The 25,708-nt window shown below is 42.2% G+C and overlaps 1 protein-coding gene across 2 annotated transcripts in view; it reads right to left on the bottom strand.

Moving 5' to 3' along the window:
* Prim2 (DNA primase subunit 2) overlaps window positions 1–25,708 on the bottom strand; it is a 182,201-nt gene that overhangs the window by 145,274 nt on the left and 11,219 nt on the right. For both annotated transcript variants that reach the window (XM_041656070.1, XM_041656071.1), the window contains exons 6-7: window positions 5,232–5,327; window positions 2,096–2,233 (exon numbers count right to left, since the gene is read on the bottom strand). In XM_041656070.1, coding sequence (XP_041512004.1) covers window positions 2,096–2,233; window positions 5,232–5,327 — 234 coding nt within the window. The remainder of the gene's footprint in view (window positions 1–2,095; window positions 2,234–5,231; window positions 5,328–25,708) is intronic.

Here is a 25,708-nt window from a genome sequence, read left to right as displayed (position 1 = left end):
CTGAGGATTCCTAGAGGCTAGACCGCCATTTTCAAACTGAGGTAGAGGTAAGAGCCAGTGGCTAGCTGCTTTGCCTTTCTGGTCTTCAGGTTGAATCCCAATATCTGTCTCTAGGTTTTTATCAATCATGCTATATTTGGTGCCCAATCTTTGAAGTAAGAATATAGGAAAAAGAATTCAATAATCTACCTTTTTTCTTATATCTATATCCTCCCTTTTTCTTTTCAGAGTAGAATCAAGAATCTACCCTTTTATCCTATTATATCTATAATGTATATTCCTCATCTGTTGGGTGGACTACTCTGTTAAGTCCAATTCATTCATAGTATATTTTAGCTCTGAAATTTCTTTATTTTTAATTTGGAAGACCTATCTAAACTTGAGAGTGGAGTATTCAAGATCCCATTATTATTGTGTCAGGACCTATGTGGTCTTTTGTATCTTTTTGTGTTTGTATGTCAGTTTGACACAAAATAGAATCATTTTAGAAAATGGAATCTCAATTAAGAAAATGCCCCACCAGGCTGGCCTGTGAACACGTCTGCGGTGCATTTTGTTGACAAATGATTGATGTGGAGGGCTCAGTTCACTAAGAGTGGTGCTACCCCTAGACAGGTGGTCCTGGGTGCTATAGGAAGGCTAGCTCAGCAAGTAACATTCCCTGTGGTTTGTTTCAGTTTCTGAGTGCAGGTTCCTTCCTGGAGTTCCTGACTTAACATCCTTCAAAGGTAGACTGTTATATGGAATTATAAGCAAAATAAACGCACAGTGATGGCTCTGTGACTATGGAGAACAGGAGCATTAGTGGACAGCATTCACTGCTGTCTACTGTCTTGAAAAGAATGTAGCTATTTCACACAAAGAAATGCTATCCAAAACAGAGAACTGGTTGAAACAAGAACCACAGAACAAAGAGAATGCCAACCAATAAACAAATAGGTCCATAGTGGTGGAGTCACTATTCTTATTCATAAGCACATTGTGGGGCAGAGTAAATCACATTAAGAGCATTAGCCATAATAAATATTTATAATATAGCATGGAATTAGATGAAGTAAGAACATTAACAGCTAAATACCTACTCAGACCTGAGAGTATAATTCAGGAGTAGACGATGTGTTAGCACACACACAAGGCCCTTGGTTCCATCATTAACACCACACACCCACACACACAGATTTTCATGGAAAACCAGTTAGGTGTTTCCATAAGCTGCCTCACCAAATAAAAATAGTAGATATTTTAGCCTTCCCAAATAACTGAATGATGCATGCTTAAGTGACCCTAGAGAGTCAATAATAAGAATTATTTGTACCAGACACACTACAATTTTACCTCACAAAGAAAGTTGACCATATGCTTACACAACTGTCATTACAGCTTCATGATCGCCCTTCGATCCTGAAGTCCTCTTCCACATTAAGAGCAAAAAAGCATAAAAGAAACTGACCTAGATTAAAAGTCAAGTGTCATCAGTCTGAAGTAAGATTTCAACAAACTAAATATGCTGTCATTTACTCAACATAGCTCTTCGAATGTCACGTAATTCTGGGCTTTTTACTCAGCAGTAGCCTATCACTGTTTTTAGTACCTAAATATAAGCACTTTCTCCTAGGGCTGATGGCACACAGGTCAGCAGTAGATGACTCCCTAGCAAGCCGAGGCCCTAGGTTTCAACTTCCAACACCACAAAATAAGAAAACCAAAATTTGCTTCTACAATGCCCTCTACTGATAGAACTATAGCAATTCACAACAGAAATCTAGAAGTTATTTCCACCAACGGCCACATTGCTTTTAAGGACCACATATAAAGTCCATCTCCAAGCAGAAATGATTTGATGGATAACCTACAGAAACCGCTGCCATAATTAGTAGTCAGTCACCCATTAGTACTATCAGAAGAAGCAATAAGAAAACCATGTGTGGCAACTAACACTTTAGAACCCTAGGATTCCACAATTAACAACACAATACCACAGGCAATCAAAATGTTACTATTAAAATTAAATTAACTTACTCTGTAAAAGAGCACAAAACACAGTCACCAGGGATTTATAATGATGTCAAATAAAGATATAATAGAGGACACTTACTGCCAGAGCCTTAGACAGTGTGGCTCTGAACTCGTTCAGGATGATGGCCACGATGTCTTTAAGCGGCACATAAGCAAATCCATCTTCCAAATAGACCTTCCTTCCTCTGAACAGGTCCAGAGCATCAGCAAAGGGGATCTGGGTTCAGAAGGAAACAGGGAAACACATCAGTTTCTATTGTTACCAGGTCCTGAGGCTTCAAACGTTAAGTCAAACAAAACCCATTAGTTTCAGAAGCTGCAAAAAGAAAAGAGAATAAAAAACGTATTCCTTAAAACCAAACAGTTAACATTTAGGAAGAATTAATGGCGTAAACAAAAAATGTTTTAGAGTACATGTTTCAAAAGACAGTAACAATAATTTAAAAAGAGTCAAAAAAGAATGTTTCCTTTTAGTTATAACCTACAAATTTCTGAAATATAAACCACAAAATTTTAAACTTCTACATCAAAGTCTTTAGACATGTTATAGTCACCTCATGACAGGTTCAGAATTTGTTGTCAAATAGTACTCTTCTAATTTTTATCTTTAAAAATATCCAGTGCTAAAAATTAGCTGTAATTGAAGCTAATTCCCAATCTGTTCATCTAAGCTTCTGTTCCCTCACTGGAGAAATATATGTCAAGAGTTTCTCTCAACACCAAGAAGTTGAAATAATGACCCTTCAGTTTTGCTGTTAAATATCTGCCCTAAGAATTTAAGTATTTATTTTAAAATAAAATGAAGATTAAGTCCTATGAATTAACCCACCATTTAAGAGATAAGCATCACATGATCTTAGATGACTGTGAAAATCATCATCCTAGAAAATATATTTTTTATTCTTTTGAAAATGAAGCAATGAAAATGTTTCTAGTCTTGGGCAACACTGAAATCTGCCTGGCTGCAGTTTGATGCATATGATGACACCTCACACTCTGAACAACAGATCATGTGTCATTTAAATGCTTTTTATTTCGTTTTATTAAATTATGTATATATGTTGTGTTTATATATGGATATGAGCACATGTTAGTACACTGTCCAGAGTCTAGACAGGGTGTTGGGTCCCCAGAAACTGGACTTATTGGCAACTGTGAGCTATCTAATATGAGTTCTGGGAACCAAACCTGCATCCTCTGGTAGGGCACGTACGTCTCTAGTCTGTGATCACATGCCTTTTAACTAGAACGCTTGCAACAAATGTCCTGCTTTCCATGACTACAATATAGTTCTTGTCCCCAAAGAGTTCGTAATTTATTTAAGAACAGGAAAAATGACTTGTGGAATATCAAACAGCTCCACAGGGCATCATATGTGCTATGGTTTGCAACAGGTGGTACACGAGACACAGCAGAGGCATAGGGAAGAAGGGTTAGTGCAATGCAGGCAAGAGCAGAGGATGGCATTTGGAAGCAAGCTCTAGTCCAAGCCTAGAATCTATTCTAGTCTACTACTGGCTTATGATTTAGTGAGTGAAATAAATTCCTCTGGACCCAAATCTGTAAACCTGGGGAAAGGAAGGAAGACAAAAGCTAAATAATCCCGCTGTGTTTTTTTCTGTAACAGTCTAGGCCTCTAGCTTACTATGGTAAGTACAGTGCAAATAAAAATGCCCAGGCAGAAGCAACAGATGCTGTGATGGTCAAGCAAAGGCTATGTGTGCTATAAATCAAGGACCCAATCCTCATACACTATGCTTGGGAGGAGGCTGGATGATGGCTTGGTGTGAAGAAAAAGAAAAAGGTACAGACAACTAATGTGGAGGCAAGACTTCGTTGTGCATTCAATCTTTAATCCAAGCAATTCAGGAGACTGAACGAGGATGATCACAAATTCAAGTCCTGCCTGGGTAAGGCCAGCTTGGTCAACTTGCTGAGACACTGCCTCAAAACCAAAAATAAAAAACAAAAACTGAATAAAAGGGGAAGGAGGGACCTGTGTATAAAATTAAGTAAGTGGGTAAGTAAGAAAGGTGTACTTCCAAGTTTACTGTGACTGTCCATCATTTCCAAGGTCAACTATGAGATGGCAGTCACCAAGTTTTCAGTTAATTTCAGATTTCCCTCTTCCCCTTCACAACTACTTATTCCCAAGTTATCTGGCCAGCTCACATAAAGAAGGTCTGTATGCTGAGAGGACAGAAGAAATGTAGATGACCCAGCAAAGATGCTGGACTAGGTTCAGGAAGGCATCCCCATAGGAAAGCGATAGGCTCACAGTACAGAGCTGAGATGCAACGGGACCACACAAAATCATAAGCCTAAGTGTGTGGAAGAGCCCAAGACCTGCCTAGAGAGCTGTCTTAGTCAGGGTTTCTACTCCTGAGACAACACCACGACCAAAGAGCAAGGTGGGGAGCAGAGGGTTTATTCGGCTTGCACTTCCATACTGCTGTTCATCACTGAAGGAAGTCAGGACAGAAACTCAAGCAGGGCAGGAGCTGATGCAGCGGCCATGGAGGAGTACAGCTTGCTGACTTGTTTCCCATGACTTACTCAGCCTGCTTTCTTGTAGAACCCAGGACCATCAGCCCAGGCATAGCATCATTCTCAATGGGCTAGACCCTCCCCGATTCATTACTAAGAAAATGCCTTACAGCTGGAGCTCAGGGTGGCATTTTGTTTTCTCAATTGAGGTTCCTTCCTCTCTGATGACTATAGCTTGTGTCAAACTGCAGAGTTTCTAGCAAAGCACCAATTAAAGAGTATTAGAGCCAAATAGAAAAGAGGAGGCAGCCCCAGAGCACATGCAGGAGCCCAAGCGAAGCCCCTAAGGTTTTCCTTCAACAGAATGGCCTGGGGTGCAGCCAGAACCCCAAAAGGGTGAGAAGGATGTCTGCGTGGAGGGTAGCCCAGCACTGAGTGTCTCCTGAGTACGATCTATTCACACAATGAAGTGGGAGGGGCTATCCAAATGTGTAAGTTAAAAATGCAGGGAAAGAGGGCTGGAGAGATGGCTCAGAGGTTAAGAGCACTTGCTGCTCTTCCAGAGGTTCTGAATTGAATTCCCAGCAACCACCTGGTAGCTCACAACCATCTATAATGAGATCTAGTACCCTCTTCTGGCATTCAGGAAGAACACTGTATATATAATAAATAAATATTTTTTAAATGCAGATAAAGCTAAGCATGACGCTTTATAAATGTTTACATACCTTATAAACTGACTCCGATTCCCACTTAACCCCAGTTAGGCTTGGCGAGGATGCAATGATATCTTGTTCTCGAAGAGTCTTCTCTTCATCACTTATCTAAGAGGAAACACATTTTATGAGCCTTTTAAACTTATATTCTTCAGTTCCAATAAAGCATTTCCTACTGTAGAGAACATTCCACACTTTTATAAAAACAAGTTAATATACTAATTATCTTGTCATTTCCAATGATTGCTAACTCATTATTAACCCTAGGGAAGGCAATATGTGGAAGAAAATTTAACTCTAATATTTTTTAAGGTTTTTTCCTGCCAATATCTAAAGAGATAGATAAAAAGAGCAGTAACGAAGGGCCTATAGATGGAGCTCAGTTGGTGGGGTGCTTCCTTCTGAGCTGTGTTCAGTCCCTAGCAGTTCATAAGCCCAGGCATGGAGACATGCTTATATGCCAGCACACAGGGATGGAGGCACGAGGACCAGAAATTTAAGGTCACTCTTACCTTAATGAGTTTAAGATGAGCATGGGCTACATAAAATATTCTTTAAAAATAAATAAGAACAGAGAAGGAAAGTACAATGATCAGAGGGAAAGAACCATAAAAAAAAAATGTTCAGGTTAAAGCCATGACATAAAACCTGCCATTTCAGAAATGGGGAGGCTGAGAACCATGACATGAGTTCATGGCCAACCTGAGCTACAACCTGAGATCCTAATTTTAAAATAAAAATCAAGTTACTAAAGACTAAATGTGAGCATTAACTAACCAAATCAAGAGTTATACCCTGCTATTTATTAAAGTATCTATTAAAGTTAATAATGGTTTAGCTTATTTCTCAGATTTTTAGTTGCATACAATAAACTTAAAATATTACTTTTCAAGGCACTAACATTTTTCTATCTTGTGTTGATTATATCCTCATCAAAAGACTGACAACTCTAGGTAGATAAAAATTCTAAGCTGCTATACAAAAAGAAGATGGGGCTGGAGAGATGGCTCTGCAGTGAAGAGCACTGGCGGATCTTCCAGAGGACCTGGATTCATTTCCTAGGACCCTCATGGTGGCTCACAATCTTCTGTAACTCCAGTTCCAGAGGATCTGACATCCTATTCTGGCCTCGCAGGCACAAATGTGGTGCACAGACATACACGCAGGCAAAACACCTATACGCATAATTTTTTAAAAAATCTTTTAAAAGGACGAAACAAATCTCTCCCAATTTAAAAAAAAAGGTACAGGAATGAAGATAAAAGTGGGACCCACATGAGTACTGAGAGAAATGTCTACGTCATATGAAATCATCACCACTCCTCTGCAGAAGCAGAAGCAGTGGTAGCACACACCTCAAACAGTAAGGCACAAGCAACCAGCATTTAACCAGTCTTTAAATGTATTTGTCTGTTTGCTCGTGTCTTCTTGTGTGTCTCAGGCTGGCCTCACTCAACTATTCTGTCAGCCTCTCCAGTGGTAAGATTAAGAAAACAAATGATGACAAATGGTGACAAGGATGTGGGAGACCTAACTCACTACTAGCAGGAATACAAACCATGGAGGTGCCCCAAGAAGTGAGAAATAAAACTACCATGTGATCCAGCCGTGCTGCTCCTGAGCATACACCTACATCGTACCACAGAGGCACATGTCCACCCATGGCCATCACTTGCTCTCATCGTAATAGAAATAGGAACAGCCAGATGTCCAGATGAACGGACAAATGGAATGTGAAATTTTAATGCAATTTTATGCAGCAATTAAAAAAAGAAATCAGCAGGGCAGTGGTGGCGCATGCTTTTAATCCCAGCACTCAGGAGGCAGAGGTAGGAGGATCTCTATGAGTTTGAGGCCAGCCTAGTCTACAAGAGCTAGTTCCAGGACAGGCTCCAAAGACTATAAAGAAACCCAGTCTCCGAAAAAGAAAAAAAAAGAGAAAAGAGAAAGAAAGAAAGAAAGAAAGAAGACATCCTTAGTGTGAATTCTCACCCCCTTCACCCCAGCCTGTTGCCCTGGCTCTAGTCCTCTCCCCGTCATTTCCCTTTTCCTTTTCACATCACTGTATCTTACTAACTCACTTCCCTAAGTCTCTTTCCTCCTGTTCCCCATAAGGGCCCCTTTCTACTTTCCAGGTTTCTACAAATACCCAAATTCAAACTCACAAATCAAAAAATGTCTTTGTGTATCTGTGTTACCTCACTGTATAATTTGTTTCAGTTCCATCCATTTGCTACAAATTTCCGGAGCCACAATAAAAATCAGACAGGCAATACAGGCCTGTGGTGCAACTGTGGCATAACTGTTAAAAAGGTAACCAACAGCTTCTGACTGGACTTAGGCCTGCTATACAGGAGGGAACTGATATCTGGTACGTCGACCTTGACCAAGAGTGAATAGCCACTTTAAATCCTCCTTTCGCCTATACTTATTTGAAATTTAATATGTATGCTGATGTCGCCATCATTAACAATAACAACTGCTTAGCTGTGCTGTTTTACACCAAAATAATTTGCCATACTGAAGTTAGGAACAGGTGCACCAATCTGCTCTTTTATAGTGGCTTGTGACAGCAACAAAGAAACTGGTGTCACTATCACTGAACACACAGGAAGGCTCTTGCCCTGACAAGATGCTAGCTTCTAAACATATCAGAAGCAAACAGAACAGTTCTTAACTGCTTAGAAAGAAAATGCCAGGGAAGCGCACAGCAGTGTTCAGAGGCCTCAAGAAACAAGACCATGGTTACAAAAGACTTGACTTGTCCAAACAGACAACCAAAAATGAACTCAAGAACTTTAAAAAATAACCACATTAAGTGACTGAAGAATGGAAGAAGACTTCCTTTACCAAAACCTATACTCCAGAAAGAAGAAAGCTGTCTAATCTTCCTATACTGGAACTCATAGGATTAGGAACACAGTATGAAGATTCAGTCCTGTGCCAGCTCTTGCCAGCACCCACAGGCACTAAGCTCACTCCCTAATACACAAGAAAAGATAGAAGTAATGCACCCTTTCAAAGTAATGCACCCTTTCAAAGTAATCAAATACATTTTATCTAAATTCCATGTCATTCCTCTTATGAATAAACATCACATTTTCCTCAGTGAATTAAACATTCACTCAGGAGCTGAAGATGCTGCTCTTGCAGAGGACCCAGGTCTGGTTCCCAGCACGTACATTATGGCTCACAATCATCCATTATTCCAGTTGCAGTGGATCCAATGATCCCTTTTGACCTCTTCAGGCTCTAGATATACATATGGTACGAAACATAATGCAGACAAAACTGCTGAATACAGAAAATAAAATAAGCTAATAAAATATTTAAGTTCACCCACTGTCATTCATACCCTAGGCTATTTAGTTATCTATTTAGTTACAACGAAAACTTAAGACAGAAAATTCTCACTAAAAATGCAAACTGACTAGCTAAAACTTTACTGGCTAGTATAAAGTACTTGACTTGGTTATTTCAAATTTCCAAAATAACCCCGCAGGTCGTCTTTTCTGCTGTTCTCTCCTGGGAAATATGAGCATGTTTCATCTGCTCAAGTTCTCCTTAAAGAGATTACCTACAGCAATCATAAAATATACTCGCCCTCTGAAAGAGCAAAACAAGATTAAGTTTTGCCTTTCTGCTTTCTGCTATCAGAGATTCTAAGTAAAAATTGATAGAGTAGAACCATTAAAAAAGAACAATAGAGACAAAGTATACAGGTTTTTGTTTTAATTAAAATATAATTACATCATTTGCTCCTTCTCCTCCCTCCTAGCCCTCCCATGTAACCCCCCAACCTCCCTCTCAAATTTAACTCCTTCTTTAATCATTGTTGTTACATATGCATATATATGAATAAGCACATAAACACAACCTGCTGGGTCTGTCTGGTGTTGCCTGCATGTATATTTCTAGGGCTGGCCACCTGGTCTTGGATAATCAATCAGCAGGGTCATCCCTGGGGAAGACTTAACTCTCCCTTTATCAGCAGATGTGAATTGCTTGTAGCTCTTCCCCTAAGGTGGATCTCCCCCACACTCCCCATCCTCCCACCCCACACCCCTCCAACCCCCCAGCTGGCACCTCTGCATGCTGCCTTCCTAACAGAACCAAGATTTTCACTAGATGGTTTTAGTTTGTGGTTTGTCTTGGTTTGGTTTTGTATTCATCAAAAATAGCTTGACTGTGTTCGAGGGACAAAGGCAACAGCAGAGGACTCAGTGAGAACTTCAGTATAAAATTGTCTTTACCCCAGGAACACATCGGGATGACCAGGAGCACAACAAATTCAGAGTAAAATAATCTAGAATGAGAAGACGTGGTAGGAATGGAGATAGAGAAGGAGTAATTAAGAAAGATGCACACAAAGGAAGCTAACTATTATGAAGCCTTGACTGGGCCAATGCCATGAAACAGCAGCATCCTTAAGTAAAAGTATTCCTTCACACGTTAACCAACTTAGCTGCACTTCCTGTGGCACGCCATGCCTTTCACCTCTGTGACTTTACACACATTTCTGTCTCTGAAACACCCGTCCACGCCTAATAGACACATGAGCAGCTAAACAACTAAAGCTATATAACTGTCCTATTAACTTATATCAATTTGAAAGGGTATTCGCTTTCATTTGTTTCAAATCTTTTTTTAAGCTTCAGCTACTGCTGGCATTCAGGTGGGCACTGTAGCGATAGACCTAGAGATGCTACACAGTAGGATGGAAGGTGGAGACTGGAGCAAGTGCCCACAGTGGTAGCTGGGAAGTGCACAAGGAGGAGTGGGGTAGCCTAAAGCTGTCAGGAAGCAAGTTAGGGCCAGGGCCAAAGTTATCTACACTGGAACCTGGGCCCCATGCCTTAAGCCACTACTTTTGCTGTCTTCTGACTCCCGGACAGCGTTGGGAGTTCTCTGGGCAACTTTCTACAGGAGCAAAGTACACAGAGATGCTGCTGAGCTTTTGTGATAGTCAGAGGGTTTGCAAATCTTCGTTCCTCCTTCACTCCTGGCTCCACCAGGACCATCTGATAGACAGCTGGGCCATGTTTCAGAGGCAGTAACACTCTGGCCCAGAGTGAGCACTACAATTGTTGCTCCTAATAGAGGGGATGGGGGAGAGGGTGGAAGAAGGGCTAGAAGAGGGGCTCCAGAGGGCCATCAAGTCACAGGCACTTCACGCTTGGTGTTGGTGAGACCAGCGCCAGGGCGCCACCCGGTCAGCACAATGACCAGCGGGCCATTAAGCAGTGCCCTAATCTTGAGTTACTCAGCACAGTATCCACTGCAACAGCAAAAATCCTAGACAAGCCATTACAAAGTGTGCTGGTTTAAGAGCATCTTGAAACTACAAACTTTAGAGTGCCAGGCCAAATAACCCTAACTTCAAAAGAAACAAAACCACACTCCCCTTAAAGACAACAGACAGGGTCATCTCCCTTCTTTTCAGAGTCCCCAGCCTCACTAGGTTGACAATAGATGAGAACTAGGGCCTGCTAAACAAAGGGGACCCTTTCCACAATTAAAATGAGACCCCAAAGGACCCTTGGGGGAAGAACAAACTACAACTGATCACCAATCCCAGGAGGAAAGAACATGCTGCCTTGACACTGAGACAATTAGGAAAAAGGAAAGTTCTAGAAAAACAGGAAAAACAAAGTGCTAGACCTAGAGAAACCATGGCCACCCCATTTATACAGTATGAGCCAGTATGAGCAGACCAGTCCTGAGCCTGAAGTGCTAGACCTAGAGAAACCATGGCCACCCCATTTATACAGTATGAGCCAGTATGAGCAGACCAGTCCTGAGCCTGAAGATGACTGTGAATGAGTCTCTGGCTGGAAAAATTCTCAGAAGCCAAAACTTGTCTCAGAGGAGATAAGATCCACCCTGAAAATTCACAAAAAGGTAAAAGTAAGAAAGTAAGCACACTGCACGATTGCAGGAAGTTAGGGCCTACTAGGCCAAAAGGAGCCAACCTGGAGTCTGCCTGGAGCTGTCAAAGGTCCTGTCTGTGCCTAGCCAATAAGGAGAAACCAAGTGGTGTTTCCTGAGTGCCTAGCAGCAGGTGCTGTCAGAGGTCCTGCTGGTGTCTAGCCAATGAGAGAGGAGCATGAGATGCTGCCCATCAACTGCCACCCAGCCTGGGTACTGGGAGGGTTCTAGTTTTTCCTGTTGTTAAAGGAGTCTGCTGTAAACCTTCTACTTGACTCCTGGGTCTCTGGTCGTTGCATAGCGCCTTTTCACCCCTTCCTCCGAGGAAGTCAGGACCCAACAGTACGTGATGACAGCAGGCACACACGAAACAGGAGAGCCCGACTGAGAACAAGCAGTAAGGGGAGCAAGGCGAGCAATGTGTGCCAGGGTCCCAGTAATCAGGTGAGCTGAAAACAATCTCTTGAGCCTAGAAGCTTTTTAGTTTGCCTTCTGTTGCTCTGCTAAAACATTCTGACTGAAAGCAACTTGGGGAGAAAAAGGTTTATTTGGCTTACGTCTTGCAGCCCATTATCAAGGGACGCCAGAGCAGGAGCCCAAGGCCGGAAAAGACAGAAACAGGAACCATGAAGGATGTTGCTTTCTGCCTTGCTTTTCCAGGACTTATTCAGCTTGCCTTTTATATAGCCCAGAGCCATCTGCCCAGGGGTGGCCCCACTCCCACCAATCATCAATCTCCCACAGTCACGCCTACAGGCAACCTGATGGAGGTTCCTCTTGCCAGACACAGGTATGTCTGGATAGATGTCAAATTGGCCAAAACTAACCAGCATGAGCACCAAAAGCTCCCGATTCAGAGTGTGTGAAAAACAATCCCAACAAACACATTTTGGATAATAAATAAAAAAGAAAAATAAATTTAAAAAGTAGCCCAAAAAGTCTCAAGGTATAGCTCAATAGTAGAGTGTGTACCTAGTATGTGCAGAGATTTTTAGATCTAATCTCCAGCACCCCCCTCAAAAAAAAAAAAAACTCCTATGAATCACAATACTCAAAATTAAAATCTCACTGAGCATAGGGCAAACTAATCAGACTAGTGAGGTATCACACTGGAAGACCACGGTTCACAAGAAGCCACCTCATGATGACCACTGCCAGCGAGAACTCAGCAGATGACCACTACTAGCGAGAACTCAGCAGATAACCAGGGCTAGCGAGAACTCAGCAGATGACCACTGCTAGCGAGAACTCAGCAGATGACCACTGCCAGCGAGAACTCAGCAGATGACCAGGGCTAGCGAGAACTCAGCAGATGACCACTGCTAGCGAGAACTCAGCAGATGACCAGGGCTAGCGAGAACTCAGCAGATGACCACTGCCAGTGAGAACTCAGCAGATGACCAGGGCTAGCGAGAACTCAGCAGATGACCAGGGCTAGCGAGAACTCAGCAGATGACCAGGGCTAGCGAGAACTCAGCAGATGACCAGGGCTAGCGAGAACTCAGCAGATGACCACTGCCAGCGAGAACTCAGCAGATGACCAGGGCTAGCGAGAACTCAGCAGATGACCAGGGCTAGCGAGAACTCAGCAGATGACCACTGCCAGCGAGAACTCAGCAGATGACCAGGGCTAGCGAGAACTCAGCAGATGACCACTGCCAGCGAGAACTCAGCAGATGACCACTGCCAGCGAGAACTCAGCAGATGACCACTGCCAGCGAGAACTCAGCAGATGACCACTGCCAGCGAGAACTCAGCAGATGACCACTGCCAGCAAGAACTCAGCAGATGACCAGGGCTAGCGAGAACTCAGCAGATGACCACTGCCAGTGAGAACTCAGCAGATGACCAGGGCTAGCGAGAACTCAGCAGATGACCACTGCCAGCAAGAACTCAGCAGATGACCACTGCCAGCGAGAACTCAGCAGATGACCACTGCTAGCGAGAACTCAGCAGATGACCAGGGCTAGCGAGAACTCAGCAGATGACCAGGGCTAGCGAGAACTCAGCAGATGACCACTGCTAGCGAGAACTCAGCAGATGACCACTGCCAGCGAGAACTCAGCAGATGACCAGGGCTAGCGAGAACTCAGCAGATGACCACTGCCAGCGAGAACTCAGCAGATGACCACTGCCAGCGAGAACTCAGCAGATGACCACTGCCAGCGAGAACTCAGCAGATGACCACTGCTAGCGAGAACTCAGCAGATGACCACTGCCAGCGAGAACTCAGCAGATGACCACTGCTAGCGAGAACTCAGCAGATGACCACTGCTAGCGAGAACTCAGCAGATGACCAGGGCTAGCGAGAACTCAGCAGATGACCACTGCTAGCGAGAACTCAGCAGATGACCACTGCCAGCGAGAACTCAGCAGATGACCACTGCCAGCGAGAACTCAGCAGATGACCACTGCTAGCGAGAACTCAGCAGATGACCACTGCCAGCGAGAAGAAAGAAGAAAGTGAAAAACTGAGAACGAGATGTAACTCTAAGACAATCTATAAAGCATCTCACTGGAGCCCCCGACAGTCAAAGAAAGGGAAGTTTAATGTAAGGATGGCAGTGAATTTTCCGAGCTCTAAGACATCATCTATATACTTAGGAAGCCTAGTGAGACCTAAGCAGAATAATTTTAAAAAAGAATTCTATTCACACTGAGAATGCTTAAATCAAGCAGAAGTGAATCAACCTAATTTTCTAAGGAGCTTCAGGAGAGTTTAGAAAGAGCAGAAAGCTGGAGAGGTGGCTCAGTCATTCAGAGCACTGACTGTTCTTCCACAGGACCAGGGTTCAATTCCCAGCACCCACATGGTAACACACTCTGTAACTCCAGTTCCACAAGTCCTCTTCTAGCTTCCTCATGCACCAGGCACTCAGGTGATCCAGACAGACATGCAGGCAAAATACTCACAGACTAGGTAGGTAGGTAGGTAGGTAGGCAGGCAGGCAGGCAGGCAGGCAGGCAGGCAGGCAGACAGACAGACAGACAGACAGACAGACTCCACAGCTTAAGGCCATCAGGGCATTTGTGTAAAGAACAGTGGGCATTTCCCTATAAGTTCCCTTGATGGAAAGCACATGCTTTTGAGTTACTAATGTGTTATTTGCATAACTGTCCTGGCTCCTCAGTAGATGAAAGGGACCACTTACATTCTGTTTTTAATGTTTATTTATTATAGTATTTGATGTATATAGTGTTTTGCCTGTAGTTATGTATGTGCCCACACAGGCCACAAGAGGAAGTCATAATCCCTGGAACTGGAATTACAAATGGTTTTGGGTGCTGAGAATCAAAGCTGGGTCTTCTGAAAGAGCAACAAGTGTTCTTAACCACTTAGCCGATGCTCGAGCGCCCATTTACATCTGTTACTGGATCTCCTGCCTGCACACTCACACCCACATTTTATCCTGTTTGGGAATATTTATTTAACCACATGTCAAGAGCTGAGACACTAAACTGCAATATCGTAATTCATTTTACCCCATTTTTATCCCAATAGTTTAATATAAACTATTCATTAACAAATTCTCTGATCTTATATCATTAAATTTGTAATAAATATTTTAAGAGAAAACTCAAGTGAAAGGTAGAATGCTTTGCAAGTCACTTGAAGTTGATTCTCACACGTTTACTAATAAAATTAGGTCTTTGAAAACTGTAACTGTTTCTTTAATTCCCAACTCTTCCAAGATCTCAGTCAACTGGCAGGATGCCTGTTTCTCCACACCATTTTCTGTTACTGAGTTTCTCATTTTCCTCTTTATGACGCTCCCTTATGCTATCTTCTGCAATAACCTTTTGGTGCACAATTAAAAACCTTCCAAACTCAATCTTCTTTGAGGCTCCAACTGGCAAATGTTTTCCAAAAAGAGAGAGAGAGAAAGAGAAAGTAATTTTCTTTCCCCATCTTTACAACTGCACCCAGTACACAACTGTTGGACTGTACTTGATTCTATGTCTTTAAACTATAGAGCAGGCTGGTCATTTTCAAGTTTCTTGGACAAGAGACAGCAAGATTCTGATTAATGAAAAGCATGATGATATCTGAAGTCACCCAAGCCCACCAGTTATCAGGACACTAACGAGTATCACTTCACTAACAGAGGAGGAAATATGGAAAGTGTCATCAACTGAGATTTCTGCTGCGGCCATATTGATTCAAGAAAATAGAAAATGAAATAAAAGATCACAGAAAAATAAGGCCAGGAAAAATAAATGAGTCTGTTAATGCTTTCTCTTACCAACTATAATAAATCAAGTTTCTGTCAATTTATTTTAATAAGTTGGGAATTACTAAATGTGCATTTCCACTGTACTCAAATTCCCATGGATAGAACAGAAGCTCTGTCTTGTACCTGGGCAAAGGGGAGACAGTGTATACTGGAGAAGTCCAAATGTGCACACTGACACTGAAAACATTAGGAACCAGTCTTACTATCCTGACAATGGTGTCCTATCTGCTGACCCAATTCGACACTTTAATACCTCAAGCACTTGAAGGTGACGGATGACACACCATCTGTCAGAATTCTACCTCCTTTCTGCTAGCGAGATGCTACACTCCAGATTAACCCAGCACACACAAACACCTTCTTTTCTCTTTCCTTAACTCACAGACTAGATAAAGCATTCTAGAACAAAATTATTTTCCCCTGTTGTTTCTTAAAAATATTGTCTCCCAGACTATATATACATGTTAATGTAAATTTTCTATAACATGCAACATAACTGTGAATCTCCTATCTCATTTAGCAAGACTTATAAAAAACAGTCTGCTAATATAAACAGAAAAGAACCATGTAGCAAGCTCATGCTCACATCCACAGCCACACATGAAACGCTCTGGCCCCACCAATCACAAGCCCTGGACGGCATCAATGACAGGATGTGTGCAGAGTCATGGAAGGCTGTCCTTTCCTGAGGGAGAGTGAGTGAGTTGGGTCTCCTGGACTCACTGAGGCTTGGCCTGCACAGAGCAGAGTCTTCTAAAGCTGGTGTGACATGTCTGAAACAGACATAACCCAAGGCAAGGCTTCCTGGCTCAGGACTTAGGGCGTTCAGCACTGGCTCGGCTGCAACGAACCTTGCAGTGAGACGGAAACTTCTCGGAGTCACTGTTCCATGTTCAAAACAGCAAGGATAACAGTCAAGGAGAACGCAGAACAATTCTCCAGTCAAGAGCAGCCAGCTAAAGGGAAGGACCTGACAGCCACCAAACAGCCAGCTAGTCCTATCCAATAGCTCTTGTTAATTTAAGACATCTAAGAGTTTCTGGAAGAGGGTGCTAGCTTCTCTGGGGCTGTGGACTGTAGGTTGGTTATCGTTTGCTTTATGTCTGGTATCCACGTATGAGTGAGTACATACTATATTTGTCTTTCTGGGTCTGGGTTACATCACTCAGGATGGTTTTGTCTAGTTCCATCCATTTGCTTGCAAATTTATAGATGTCATTGTTTTCTATTACTGAGTAATACTCCATTGTGTAAATGTACCACATTTCTTTATAGATGCAGAGATCCACAGCTAACCACTAGGCCAAGCTCCCAGAGAACAAACAAAGCGATGGAGGAGCAATAATATGAACTAAGGGGTCAAGACCATGATGGGGAAATCCACAGAATCAGCTGACCCAACCTAGTGGGAGATCACTGACTCTGGACTGACAACTGAAGAACCTGCATAAGACAGAACTGTTGTGCCCAGATTACGACCCCCAGAGAGAGACCACCAGAAAGGCCCAGACTGTAATAAGCAAGGTTTAATCAGCATAATACAAACATGTTTGGAACTCATCTCCATCCCCGTTACGGTAAATGGGCACATATTACGTACTTCCTATAGGTTGGACACTGTGTTTGATAACAGGTAAGACACAAGGTTCATGCTCTCAGAAGACACAGATGTCACTGGCAGGAAAGTTGTGACAGAGCAATACAGAATACTCAAAAGCACAAAGCGGATTTCTAAGACAATCTTAGACAAGTGTCCTGAAAGAAAACCTATGCAAATTAAGGCATGAGTAATGAGTCAGAATTAGGTGAAACAGAGGGAAGAATATTTAAGATCAAAGGAGCAAAACATTTCCAAAACTAAAAGCAGTCACTATGGAGTGCACAGAATTGAAAGAGAGTGATGAAGAAGTCAGATGCGTGGGCTGTAGAAATGGCCAACACAAAGAAACCTCAACAGCACCTTTGGAAGTGCTCTGTCTCATAATGTTGACAGGCTTTTTTATTTTAACCTTACAGGTCCGATGTGTATATATTCTGCAGGCAAGAGCGCTCACTGTACAAGCCCGAGGACCTGCAATCAGATCCTGGTACCCACATAAAAATAGCCAGCCATTGCCTATGACCTGTAAACACCTATAACACCAACACTATTAGGGGATGGGTGTTGAATGCCTGGGTTTGCTGTCACCAGGGAGCTAGAGGTTCATCAAGAGGCTCTGTGATGGCTACTCTTGGTTATCAGCCTGACTATATCTGGAAGGAGCTACAGTGCAGAAATGGAGGCCACACTTGGGATCCGGTTCTTATGACAGGAAGACACAGGCCTTTAATCCAGACCTTGAGGCAAGCAGACACACCTTTAATCTGAGTCCCACCTTCTGCTGGAAGCCTGTATAAGAACAATAGAAAAGGGGAAGCTTCCTTCTTTGCCGGCTTGCCCTTGCCTTGCCAGAACATCCATCCCTTCACTGGCATTGAAGACTGCTTCTTCAGGATTCCGGCATCTACAGAAGACCAGCAAAGACGCCCAGCCTCATGGGATTGAGCAACTACTGGATTCCATTCACAGCCAGCCATTGTTGGATTGGTTGGACTGAAGGCTATAAACTATTCAAATATATATATATATATATATATATATATATATATACATACATATGGGGGGGGGGGGGACAAATTCAGTCCATAAGGTCTCTCCCAAGAACCCCGACTAATCCAGGCGCTATCTCAAGGGAATGATGTGCAGAGGCATAGAACAGGACACTCAACACCCTACTCTAGCCTCCACAAGTGTACACACACACACACACACACACACACACTGGACTGTGAAGGGGTTAAACAGATATGCACACTCTCGCTTCATTGTATATAATTGGTTGGGTGAGAAATTAATTACACTAGCCCAAACTACAAGAGCAGCGATGAAGCTGAACAGAGGGACACACTCGACAGGCACCTGGGTACAGAACTGACAGCTGGATAGATGGGTTACTAAGCTGCCGGAGAAAAGAACCAGCAACACTCTGCCACCCTCATCCTACCTTACTGGAACCTGCTTTATAATCTAAGAATAAAAGCCTCGCTGACCTTAAATGAGCCCCCCCTTTGTACCCTTAAAGTCCCCTAGTTAAAAGTGCTCATGATCAAGGTCCTCCAGCTGTCCAGCTATTAGTCTAGAACTCATCCACATACATCCTTAACCCCCTCACTACATGCAAAGAAGAGAGAGTTAAAATAAAATCTATACTCAGTCACTGGGAGATTGAAGGATTTCAAATTCTATTAGCTTATATTCCGGATGTTCTTATAATTTATAATACACATACCTGTAGCACATATAAAAGATTCAAGTGCACACTGAATTCCACCCAATGTTCTACACACACACACACACACACACACACACACACACGTTACCCAAATTTTATGCAAAAGTCAGAACCATAAAAATTAATAGTTGATGGATAATAGATTATTATATGCTTTGTGTACCAGACACGCGTCTAAGAGCTTTTTAACTGTTTTATGGCCTTCGAACTGACAAGTTAATGTTTCTGTATTCTCTACCATACAGATGAGCAAAACAAATCAGGATGAAGAAACAACTGATCAGCACAGCAGTGGCATCCAACCCCAAGACTATGGAACCTGGAGTGTGGCTCACAGTCCTGCTTCCTTGACTGACACTGCTCACATTGACTCTCACCTGTTTTCTGCTTTGTAAGAGATGACTTGGCCACCAGTAAAGACAGGCTGGAATGCACGCATGGTGCATCCTCCTCTTCTATGCACACTGTCAATGAACATGTATAGAATGACTTTTGCTTCTTTGTGCTGTTCTGCCTTATAATAGGAAAACCAGAGTCCCACAGTACTTACAAAGGTCAGACTAGAAAATCTAATGAAATCCAATAAGCTTGGTTTTTGAGAGAGAGAGAGAGAGAGAGAGAGAGAGAGAATTCAGCTCTTCCTGACAGGGTCTTATATGTATCCCATTTGACCTCAAACTGTTTCTGTAGCTCAGACTGGTGTTGACCCTCTGACCCTCCCACCTCCAGCCCCCCCCAATATCCTCACACACACACCCCAGGTCTCACTAGAATTACAGGCATGTACAACACCCACCAGTTTAGAAGGTGCGTGGGAAGGAACCCTGAGCTCTGGGCATGCTAGGCCAGCACTCTACATCCCCACCTGAGACTAGGGAAATGGCAGTTTACCCTCCAAGTCTTTGCTTCACAGAACTTGCGAATAACCCTGCCACACCATACACTCATAGTCAGTACACAGGTAACTTACTGTATGCGCTATTCCTTAAGTTAATGTCTTAATTGGTTTGATAAGTTGATTTGAAATAATGGAAGTCCGGTTTTATCCCAGGCTTTTTCAGACCCAGGCCAGCTGGCCTTGGTGAGTTCCCGATAGAACATCCCCATTGTCTCAGTGTGTGGGTGCACCCCTTGCGGTCCTGAGTTCCTTGCTCGTGCTCTCTCTCCTTCTGCTCCTGATTTGGACCTTGAGATTTCAGTCCAGTGCTCCAATGTGGGTCTCTGTCTCTGTCTCTGTCTCCTTTCATCGCCTGATGAAGGTTAATATTCAGGAGGATGCCTATATGTTTTTCTTTGGGTTCACCTTCTTATTTAGCTTCTCTAGGATCCCAAATTATAGGCTCAATGTCCTTTATTTATGGTTAGAAACCAAATATGAGTGAGTACAACCCATGTTCCTCTTTTGGGGTCTGGCTTATCTCACTCAGGATAGTGTTTTCTATTTCCGTCCATTTGCATGCAAAATTCAAGAAGTCATTGTTTTTTACTGCTGAGTAATACTCTAATATGTATATATTCCATACTTTCTTCATCCATTCTTCCATTGAAGGGCATCTAGGTTGTTTCCAGGTTCTGGCTATTACAAACAATGCTGCTATGAACATAGTTGAGCATATACTTTTGTTGATCCTATTGCATGTACTGGCTTTGTGGGAGCCTAGGCAGTTTGGATGCTCACCTTACTAGACCTGGATGGAGGTGGGCGGTCCTTAGACTTCCCACAGGGCAGGGAACCCTGATTGCTCTTCGGGCAGGGAGGGGGACTTGATTGGGGAAAGGGGAGGGAAATGGGAGGCGGTGGCAGGGAGGAGGCAGAAATCTTTAATAAATAAATAAATAAAAAATTTTTAAAAATTTAAAAAAAGAAATAATGGAAGTCATCTCTGAAAGGTCCACTTAGGTAATCAGCATCTGCCTCTAATCAAACTAAGATGATTAACAAATTAAGCCCTTTAATTAGCATTTTACATAATTTAGGCAAATCCTTCTTAGTTTTAAAAAGGTGAAACAGAATTCATCAATTAGAATTCCTCTTAATTTTGATTAATTATCTCCTTTAAACTGTATTAATTATCTAATTTTACAGCATGTACAGTAAAAACAAAGAAATATAATTTAAAATTAATGTTTACTTCTTGAAATCTAGCATTTTATAAAATTTAGGCTAGTTCTGTCCATCTGGGCAAATTAATAGAAAACTCTAGAGGAAAACAGATTTAGTTTTTGTATCAACTCTCCAGAGTCAACTTCAAGCACAATAAAATCAACTGGCATTCTTAAAGAAGGAGAAGGCAGGGGTAGAGGAGAGGAGGAAGGGCAAGGGTGGGGGGAAGAAAGAAAGGAGGGAGAGGGAAGGAGGAAGAACTCAGAAGCCCAAGCTTTGGTGTCCACTGATCAACCAAACACTTCCAAACTATTTTAAGCACTTACTCAAGTGCCAATACTTGTAACACAATTTACAATACTCTACTGTAGGCTCTTGGAAAATATCAGTCTGTTGGCTGACTAGAAGAACTATAAGGACTGCTGAGTATTGAACCCAAGCCTCACTGAGACAAGGACCCGCAGGCTAGGTTAGAGCACTATGGCTGTGATGTGACGAACATTTATCCTACTCACCTGAGAACAGCGCTTTCTTAAGACATCAGCAACAGCACAACCGAACTGCAAGTGTAAAACGTTCAACTTCGAGGTACATGTACACTGACCGTTCCATTTAATTCACTACTGCTTAATAACCTTCCAACCATCTCCTACAGAAGGAGAAGGACATGCACATGCACACACACGCAGACACACATGCAGCTACAGAGCATGAACTTCCTCTCGTTATTTTCTCTCCTATACTAAACAGACCACTGGTAACTGCGGTACTCTGGCTCCCCCAAATGACACTTCTCGAGCACAATAGTTCCTGGCAACTAAGAAAGAAATACAAGTAGGTTCCTTGAAGTCCATCTTCTTGGGGAAAAAACCTGTCAGAAATACATTCAATCTGAGTGTCATCACCTCTCCCTTCCCCTACTCTCAGCCTCATCAAATAAGAACATTTAATTTCAAGCAAAAACTTTCCTCTAAGTCCCAAACAGTGTGGGATTTTGGCTCCACTGCTTTCGCCCTTGACCTAATCTCAGCCTAGCATTCTGAACTGTCGCTGTCATCTCCACCGGCCTACTGGCATTCATAAGCAATATTTTCACAAGCAAACACACATCTTGCCCTAAGAATACACTCCTACTTTTACATCCCCACTACCACCAGCATCACACAGCATCACACTCCCCTTATCTTCTGCACCGAGATGTGGTGCCAGTCTTCAGGCCACGCCCACCAAGACTCAAGCTCTCAGTTCTTCAGTCCACAAACCCTCCTTACCTACATTATCAGACACTAATCACGTCTTCTGAAATAACCTGCCTCGTCAGCTCTCCATTCCTTTGCATTCTCAAGTCTCACCATGGCGGTTATCTGCACAGAGATCTGGTCATGCTCCTCAAATCCCCCAACAATGCCCATGCCCTTCTATCCAGCTAATCTCACCCTCTGTTCTTTTCCATAATTTAAAACAGATTTCCTTATCATCAGACTGTACGCCAGGCTAGATGAACCAGTGAGAAACCCTGTCTCAAAAATAACATGGAACGCAATAAGTGAAGGCATCCAACTTTGATCTATGACTTCCACACACGCGCACGCACCCATATCCACACACAAAATGAAATTCTACACAACGAAGTTGTATGGTTCCCCAACGATGTTACACATAGAAACAAAGGTTGGGGAAAGTACCTGTGGTATACTGATATATTTAGCTTCTAATTCTGACAAGAATTATTAGCTAAAAGGAAGCATTTTAGCAAAATTACAGTTAATGCTTTAATTTCCAACATTAATGTGAATCTCTGCTCTCACACCTGTGTTTGCGTATCCTTTTTGATGAGCCCTGTTACTTTAAATGTCACTTCTTTTTTGGTGCTAGGTAAGGACAACCTGTGAGAAAAAAAAATCTGATCCATATTTACTAAGTGTTTAATGATTTACATATCTCAAAATATCCACTAGCCTGCCTGGGGGAGCTGCGGGGACTTCTAGCCTCCCTTATCTTCAGGCTCCTCATGGAGCTGTTGGGAGGATTAAACCATATAAGCCCATAAAGCATTTAGCTAAGTGATTGGTACTCAGTAGACGCAGTAAACGTTAGCTGTCAGAGATTAGCTTCCTCTGCTTACATGTCTTAGCAGATGTGATTCTATTTAGTCATTAGCATCTTTCTTTAGGAAATGAGGACCCCATGCAAGTTTGGATATAGTTTTTTTTCCTAACGTTGACAAAGTGATCTTAACCATTAGATTACCCAAAGAAGCTGAAGTATGTGAAAGGTTAAGTTCCAAAAGAGAACAGGATTCTCTTGCTCAAAACTGGGACCTGGAAATCGTGGACTTAACAGAGATAAGCAAGAGAACAAAGCCAAAGAGGATCAACAGCAAGAGAAAGGCTTAAGTCTTGAAAGTTGCGTTAGCATCCAGCAGCAGGTAAAGAAGTAGAAGGTGTACCAAAACAGGGTACAGCTGCCTGTTCTCACACACCTTTGGAGGCTAAGTATAGCAAAACCACAAACTCTAAGCCAATAGTTGCAGCTATTAGCTACACCCTAGTGCTCTGTAACCAAGTTTAGCTAAAAGATCACTGAAAACACAATCTTCGCCTACCCCTACTTTTTACAAGCCCTTAGCCATATTCCTAACTCTCACTGTTTTGAGAGTCTCACAGTGTACCTTATCTGCCCTGGCACTCAGTGTAAGCCAGGGTGGTCTCAACCTGCTGTTCTCCTCCCCTCTCTGCCTCTATGTTGGGGGGTGTGCCATCACACCCAACAGCGTGACCCTGACCCTGGTTCGTAGTCTCACCCAAATGACCTAGAAGGAGTCAGTCTGACCTAGACTTCAGACTAATCCAAGACACAAGACTTCAACCAAAAAGGATTGAGTTTTAAGGGCACTTGGAGAAAAAGGAAAAGACTATGAAGATTATAAATGCAAACATGTCATATACTTCAGTATCTATTTCAGAATAGCTTCAGAAAACATGGACAATATCTCATGATATTTTTAATTAAGACAATGCTACGATAAGATTCAGTAAGGCTAATTTCATCCTTTTATGCACAGATATACATACACATTACCTTGTATGCGGGAAACTTCAACTAACTTAAAGTCGTATTTTCCAAGTTGTAGGCATAGATGTCGAACGTGTAACTCTAGGAATTTTATATTTTAAAACTACATAAAAACTGTTAAAATAGGTGACTTTCACAAGTTAATTTTAGACTTCAAGATTAATTAATTCAGCTTGAAGTTCTACATTTTGGCAATCTCTAGGTTTAAAAACTACCTTATGAAGAGAATCTAATTCTGTAATTCTAAAAAGAAAACCCAAATTCTATGAATTCTAAAATATTACCAAAAGGACTACTTGTCATGATTTTTCATAATTACATACATATAAAAACAGGTCTCAACTAGCTGAGAGTTTGGCAGACACTTTCCCTATTCTTCAAAACAAAGGTTATCGACAGTATGTCTGCCCAGTTAGTACACATAAAATAAGATTGGTCTATATAATTATCCAATGTTATAGACCACTATGCAAACAAAAGGACTATGTTAGCTGAGTTGTCTTCAGAAAGGACACACTGGGGACTGAAGAAATGATCAATGCAGAGGATCTCGGTCAGTTCCCAGCTCATGCACACACGGCACATAAATGTACACCCCAGCATACAGGAGAAAGGGAAGTTAGCACACAGTCCCACCTCTTAACCAAGAAGCTATTTTGCAACTGATATCTGCTGGAAGGAAAAAGCTAGTTTTCTTCCGTGGAGTGACAGAGCACAGGGCAGGCCTCATGCTCAGGAGGAGGTGGTCAACACAAAACAGGCTCCTTGTGGGGATTTTGGTTGTTGCTTTGAGGAAAGGGGGCTTTGTGTGTGATTTTTTTTTTTTGTATGCTTTCTTTTCTCTTTTTAAGAGAAAGAAAGAACATGAAGTTGGATGGGAAAAGAAAAGAATATAACCAAAACATATTATAAGAAAATTTTTTAATTAAATTTAAAAAATTTTTAAAAGGACTATCACAATGACCCAGTGGTTACAAGCACTGATTACTCTTCCAAAGGACACAGGTTCAATTCCCAGCACGCACATGATAGTTAAGAACTGTCTATAACTCCAGTTCCTGGGGATCTGTAGCCCTTTTCTGGTCTCTGAAGGCACTGCACACATGGTGGACAGACATACATGAAGACATACTCACATAAAATAAAAATTAATTTTCAAAAAACTTTTTAAAGAAAGGCAAGCATTCTCCTGCCTGCTCTTCTCCAACACCTGCATGTCCCACCTCGATTTCATCACTAGATTTGTACTCACAAAGACACACCGTGTCAAAAGGCACAAAAGGAACAGAGCTCTGTGGGCTCTGCACTGAAATCACTAGGAAAGTTATTGATTTAGGTTATAGAGAACCAACTCCTTCAAGTTTGTCCTCTGACCCTCACATGTGAGCTGCGCCATGTGTACCTACACACATGCTTACACATACAAAAAAATAAATTTTTTAAATGCATTAAAGTAACATGAAACATTTTCTGAAATAAAATAAATAAGTAAATAAAAAGATATACAAAATAAGAGTCAAGAAATTCTAAGTGCCAGGTGTGGGATTAAGAAATTCATTTTAAGCAAAAATAAACCATTCAAAATTGCATGTGTACTTGTTTTGAGATGGTCAAGCCATGAGATTACTGCCTTATGCGCATTTTCCCAAAAACTCTCACCTCCTTGAGCACAAAGGCAAGCGAACAGCACGAGCTCTTTCTAGGGTGCATTAGATCTAGTCTGTGACACACAGAACACTCTCCTATCTTTACTGTCCCTGACTTCTGCTACCGTAATAAAGTTCCCTGGCTTTACATCCACTGGCATGTCAAATG

Source organism: Microtus oregoni, unplaced genomic scaffold (genome assembly GCF_018167655.1).
Source record: "Microtus oregoni isolate MIOR12 unplaced genomic scaffold, Mior012 000007F_ref0000211, whole genome shotgun sequence".
Lineage (NCBI taxonomy): Eukaryota > Metazoa > Chordata > Mammalia > Rodentia > Cricetidae > Microtus > Microtus oregoni.
The sequence above is the reverse complement of the archived record's forward strand: the minus strand, read 5'-3'. Positions and strand labels throughout refer to the sequence as shown.